The sequence below is a fragment of the Notolabrus celidotus genome, unplaced genomic scaffold, assembly GCF_009762535.1.
Source record: "Notolabrus celidotus isolate fNotCel1 unplaced genomic scaffold, fNotCel1.pri scaffold_289_arrow_ctg1, whole genome shotgun sequence".
NCBI classification, from domain to species: domain Eukaryota; kingdom Metazoa; phylum Chordata; class Actinopteri; order Labriformes; family Labridae; genus Notolabrus; species Notolabrus celidotus.
In genome coordinates this window covers 9,452-15,693 of record NW_023260127.1, presented here as the reverse complement: position 1 = coordinate 15,693, position 6,242 = coordinate 9,452, and the positions used below count along the sequence as shown (strand labels likewise).

Here is a 6,242-nt window from a genome sequence, read left to right as displayed (position 1 = left end):
TGAAATCTGCAGCTTAATCTTAAAGTGTCCTGAGTCAATAAACTCCGCCCCCCTCGGTTATTACCCTCGACCCCGTCTGTGTGGTCTGAGGAATCCAAAACACCAAGAGGTCACCGAGAGGGACTTTAAGAGCTCGACTCGCTGCTCGCTTCCTTTTCTCAAAGTCGATGTAAAGAATAAATCACGGGGCGGGGCGGTGATATTTAAAGAACCAGGAGTGGATTTTTAGAGCGATGATGCAAGACGAGGAGGACACGAGTCAGAGGGAGAGGGAGACAGACTTCCTGGCCCCTCAGTGACACACAAGCCAACGCAATGCTGCTCACATATCAGAGTCTCACACACACAAACAAACACACACACATGCAGAGACACACACACACACACACGCATGCAGAGACATATCCCTGCTGCTGAATATGTCGTGTACGTCACATGTTGCTGCATGCTGTTACATAAAAGTGCATCTGATAACACACATGACATCTGTACCTGCATGCTCACATTGAGTGTGTGTGTGTGTGTGTGTGTGTGTGTGTGTAAGTACAGACGATATGATGAAACATTAAGCAGAGGAATTTCTCTCTTTACATTTTTAGAACCTTCTTCTTGCAGCTATCTGACCTAATTAAAGATATTTAACGTGTTAAAGAGCCAATCACAGCTCAGATCACTTTTAGTTGATGAAGTTTGGATCTTAACTTTTAATATTTTAGGTTATTTTTAGAGATTTTTTTGCTCCCTGAGGTGTTAAAAGTCCAGAAAACAAGAAGAGATTCTGAACCTTCAAAGGAAACATCTGTTTTACCCGGCAACAGCGATAAGTACAGCTGAGACACCGAGTCGCGTTCCTCTGATCACCACAGCCACAGCCGCCCTCGGTGGAAATAGCTGCTGTGCATAATACCTGAGTCCTGAAATAACCCAGCAGGGCCCCCTGTAAGGTGCCAGGGTGATCCGGGCTGATCTTATGTGAGCCAGCTGTGATGGTCGGTCTATAGGAGGCGTGTTGGCGTGATGGAGTTATCAGGCTGTAGGATCTGCACCATCACAGCCTGGGTCTCTAACCCTGTGCTCTTCTTGCAGTACGACATCATGGGACACTCCGGCGATGGGTACGACATCGAGCTGGTCAAAGCGGATAAAGTCCCCAAGAACGACAAACAGAGACTCAAAGTCCTCAAGGTACAGAACAAGTGTTGAAGCATCATTTCAGATGAATTTATGAACTCCTCCTGAACTGAACATAACTACGACAGTCCTACAAGAGAATAAAAACATGATCACACTTTGGTTTGGATTAGAAAAGATCACGGTGAGGCCTGAAATAAGAATCTAAAGGCTTAATGCATCAACATCATGATGCAGACCTCCACATCTGAGTAGCTTCCATTTGTGTTATCACAATTTTTTTTTCGAGTAAATGTTTATTTAAATTTTTTTATTATTGCATTATTATTTTTATTTATTCAATTTATTATTATTTAATTTTATTTCATATGTATTGATTTTATTTTTATTTTATTATTATTTCATTTTTAGTTGGTTTTTTTTAATATATTAATTTAATTTTTTCCCATTTTTATTATTTTTTATTTTAATTTTATTTTTTTCACTTTGAATTTTATTTCATTTTGAATTTTTTATTTTTTTTATTTTTAATTTTCTTCATTATTTCATTTCATTTTCTTTTTTCTTTTTCTTTATGTTTCATTTTTTATCTTTTTTATTCTTATTTTTTTATAAAATATAATTTATTTATTTTTTTCATTTTTTTTTTTTTTTTCAATTTTATTTATTTTTCATTTTCATTTTATTTCATTTCTATTTTTTTTTCATTTATTTTACATCACATAATTCTCAGCCTCTCTGTAAATGCATCTGAATATTTCAGTGCAGCTAAATTGCTCATATTTTGCAATCTGTCTTGATGATGGGAGTGAGTATTGATCAACATCAGGTCGAAGTTGTTTGTAAATCTGTCCTTAGTCTAGTTTTGTTCAGCCATGTGACAGAAGATAGTTTACACAGAAGAGATGAGATATGCATGAACATGAGAGAGAATCGGACAGACCTTCTTCCTCTCAGACGTCTGCATGGATATACAGAAAACAGGATTATACTGAAGAAAACCCACAAATCCACAATCTACCCACAAAGAACATCCATCTTTCAAAACAGTCAGGTTAATGACCTTCAAAATGCCTTCCTCTCCTCCTCCCCTCTTCTCTGCAGACGATGCACGCTCACTCTCAGTTCTGCATGAGCGGCGACTACACTCTGGAGGGCACCGACGCCAGCATCAAGGAGCTGGCGCGAGAGGAGGCCGACGAGCACTTCGTGGTGGTGCTCAGCGACGCCAACCTGGAGCGCTACGGCATCCGACCCGAACGCTTCGCCCAGGTCCTGACCTCTGACCCCGAGGTCAACGCCTTCGCCATCTTCATCGGATCACTCGGGGATCAGGCTGAGAGGTGAGGAGGCGGGGAGGGGAGGTAGATGAAGGAAGCCAAAGAGGATTAGGATTGAGGGAGTTTGAGAAAAAGATGGGGAGAAGGGAAGGATGAAGGAGGGGAGGAGACACTGTCATGACATGGAGACATGCACACATTAAATGTGCTGTTATCTAATCGTGCACATTACTGTTACTTCATTTAAAGTTGGGACACTTTGCAGAGACAGTTTGTGACTCTGGAGGACAAACTGTTAACTGTTCAGGATGTTTGAGCTAATTTAGGAAAGATAGAAAGAGAAAAAGAAGGAGTGCCAGCTGTGTTGTCCTCCCTCACTGAATGACGGATCATTCATTCACCCACACACACCATCCTCCATCCCTCCTCCCCAAACAAGCACTCGTCTGTCTTTTATTCTGGGAGCGATTCTGCTCCTGAAGTTGAACCCTCTCTCTTTAACCCCAACCTTTTCTCTCCTCCTCCTCCTCCTCCTCCTCCTCCTGCTCCTCTTCTTCTCTCTCTCCATCAGACTCCAGAAGACCCTTCCAGCTGGCAGGTCCTTCGTGGCCATGGACACCAAACAGATCCCCCAAATCCTGCAGCAGATCTTCACCTCCACCATGCTGTCCAGTGCCTAACACACACACTCACACACACACACACACTCTCATAAACACAAACTCACTGTTCTGTTTATCTGCAGGCGCTGGAACTTGTCAGACTTTTGGCGTGGCGTGTCTTTAACCCACTTTCCATGTCAGGTAGGAGGACTCACCTTTGAAGAAGGTTATGTTTAATATTTAACTAGCAGCGTGTCGTGACGCCGCCGTGTTAGCGTGACAGAGTTAAATGGCGTTCAGCCGCTCTGCACTCCCTCAGGTCGTCGTTACAGCACAATGCGGTCCTGAGAGCGACCCTCTGATCTTGTGTGGTGTGACTCTGAAATGACACACACTCCACATTTTTAACTACAGTAGCTCTGTGAACGCCTGGAGCCGGTCTCGGACCCCGTGCGGGGATCAAACACACACCCTGACCTGTTGTTGTTTGGCGTCTCTGGCCGCTGACGCACACACGCAGACGTCTTCGTCCTGTTTTGGGCTGCGAGGAACTCGACTCGGACGGGAGGGTCATGAACTTGAAACGGCCTCACTCATTTTGGGCTTCCTCCTCATTAATCACACACACACACACACACACACACACACGCACACACACACACAAATAGCACCACCTGAGCGTCACTTGGATGTGGCGAGCAGCTCCTGAGGAATGCAGGGACTGTGACCAGGGAATTTCCCACCTGACTGCACACGCTCTTTAAAGGCAGCCGCTGTTGCACAACCCCCTGCAGCTCCAGTGTGTGTGCGTGTGTGTGTGCATATATGTGTGTGTGTGTGTTCTCCAGCATCTATGTCAACATGCACAAGCCCTTTCCTTCCTGGCTGCAGGACCTCCTGACACCCCGTGTTCATCTCGGTGCTGTCTGGAATCTTGGCTCTCCTTTCATCGCTGGACCTCCCACTCCTCCTCCTCAGACACACACACACACACACACACACACACACACACACACACACACACACACACACACACACACACAACCTCGACCACTGCAAGAACAGCTCTGTGCACCAGTGTGTGCTCAGTCGTGCCTCTTAGGAGATTAAAAAGGAATTCAGATATTTTTAAACCTTGGCCCTGCTTTTAGAAATTGTTGGATCTTAGATAAGGGGGGTAGAGAGGCTCAGACTCGCTCCCTGCAGCTCTGAAATATGCTGAGAGGGTGAGATTTAATCAAAGTGAGTCCTCTTGAAGTTCTTCATTGTGTCTCTGACGGCTCAGATTGTTCTTCTAAATGTCTGATAACATTACAGAGAGAGACCTCCTGTGTTCAGACAGTTCAGTCTGACGACTCATGTTTTCATGCTTTGAAATGTTTGTTCCAGCAGCAGAATATTTGTGTTTGGCGTCTAGGATCCAACCTCTTCACAGCTGACTTGATTGACAGGCGGGATCACTGTAGCTGTTGGCTAGGAGGCTGAAACTCCGCCTCTTTACATCACTTTCCAATATGGCTGCCGCCGACGATTGGCCTCAAAACAGGGCTTCAGAAACAGATGGGTGACGTCACAGAGACTACATCAATTTATTATACAGTCTGTGGTTTAGCCTCCTTGCTAACAGCTACAGTGTTCCCGCCTGTCAATCAAGTCAGCCACGCCCTTATTTGGGCAAAACTCGTCACTTTAATATCTTCAAAAATAAGGAGTTATAATAAATTCACCCCAAGAGAGAAATGAGCTCTTCAGACCTGAACTGTTTTTTGAACCAGACTGTAAACATGTTTATTTCTGCTGTAAAGATCGTCTCTTTGAATGAGTGTGTATGTGGTTTCCTGTGTTTCTGCAGCCAGCCTCTAGTGGACGCTTGAGGAACTGCAGTTTATAACACTTCAGCATGGGGTTCATATTTTGAAGTTATATTTTTGGGGGGGCATTTTTGCCTTTAATGGACAGGACAGCTGAAGAGAGACAGGAAGTGTGGGGAGCAGAGAGAGGGGGAGGACATTCAGCAAATGGACGAGGCTGGAATTGAACCAGGGACCTCTGCAACAAGAGCTATAGTCTCTGAATATGGGTGTACTAGGCCAACGACGCCTCTGCCTTCATGTTTTAAGACCAGAGGTTGTTGCTTGGTAGAAAATAAGGAGCAATGAGATATCTTGAAGCGGGTGGATGCTGGGGTGTGTTGAGGCTGAAAGTCCGAGCATGGACGATGAAACAGAAACAGAAATCCTGCAGCTTCAATCAGAAAGTTTGAAGAAAGGTTTGTCAGGTGATGACGTTCCTCTGTTAATCCACTCACACTGTCCTGGAGTTTCATCCTCCAGATGTTTTGATCACTTTGTCAGTTTGTGTCAAGCAGTTAGGTTGGTGTTATAACGGTTAGTTCTTCTAAACTGAAGTCATTTTATTACTGAGAAGTTAAAAAACAGACGATCAAGGCAGCAGCTTCTGTCCTCTGAGAGGTTGAATCGCTGCTTTCATCGATGGAGTCTGGTGGCTTTTAAAAGAGTGATGCAACTCTAACTCTGTGAGGATCTTTAACAGATACTTAGAGGAACAATCTGAGCCTGTTAGAGACAAAAACAAGAACTTTTAGAGGACTGATCACAATCATTTGCCCTGAAGGATTACGTCCGTACATTGCAGCCTGTTTCAAGTCTGCTTTGAAGAAAGCATCAGACAATGAGTACATATCTACGAACAAAGTTGAACCTCTTCCCTGCACACACACACACACATCTTTGCGTGCACATCATCATCATCCTCTCCCGGCTCAGCGGCGTCCTGCTGTGATATCAGATTAACTCTCCTTATCTGTGCCAACTCACAGCCACGTGCGCTCGACACCAGGTCCCTGTTTTGCCTCTGGTTGTTAGACTTCATGCTCACGCTGCGTTCTGATTGGCTGACCGGATCAATACAGCAGCCTGTGGAACGATCAGCCTCATTGATCCTCCAACAGAGGATGTCCCTGATGTTACTAACCCACTTCTCTCTCTCTCTGTCTCTGATGATGAGTTGGAAGGATCAATGGTGACTCATGTTTGTCTGTTTATGTGGCGGCGTTAAAGTGTGTATATCAGGATGTTAATCACAAACATAGGAGTCTGTTTAGTCTTATTTAATTGTACATTGTTAACCTCATGTGAAGAAATGTAAAAGAAATGTACAAAATTGTAATAAAATCATGTTAACATTCCCTGAAGCTTTGATCCTGTTC

General features: G+C 44.2%; 1 protein-coding gene across 1 annotated transcript; it reads left to right on the top strand.

Moving 5' to 3' along the window:
• Positions 1-1,065: 1,065 nt before the first annotated feature.
• Positions 1,066-4,537, top strand: LOC117809448 (von Willebrand factor A domain-containing protein 8-like). Its single transcript, XM_034679005.1, has 3 exons — positions 1,066-1,185; positions 2,236-2,474; positions 2,983-4,537. Exons 1-3 carry the CDS (start codon positions 1,096-1,098, stop codon positions 3,089-3,091), a joined length of 438 nt encoding a protein of 145 aa, XP_034534896.1. The 5' UTR covers positions 1,066-1,095; the 3' UTR covers positions 3,092-4,537.
• The last annotated feature ends 1,705 nt before the right edge of the window (positions 4,538-6,242 follow it).

Excerpts from the sequence above, each read along its gene's own strand:
- LOC117809448 (XM_034679005.1), top strand. The coding sequence starts at position 1,096 with ATGGGACACTCCGGCGATGGGTACGACATCGAGCTGGTCAAAGCGGAT. Across the intron at positions 1,186-2,235 it reads AGAGACTCAAAGTCCTCAAG|ACGATGCACGCTCACTCTCA; the intron begins GTACAGAACAAG and ends TCTTCTCTGCAG. Across the intron at positions 2,475-2,982 it reads CTCGGGGATCAGGCTGAGAG|ACTCCAGAAGACCCTTCCAG; the intron begins GTGAGGAGGCGG and ends TCTCTCCATCAG.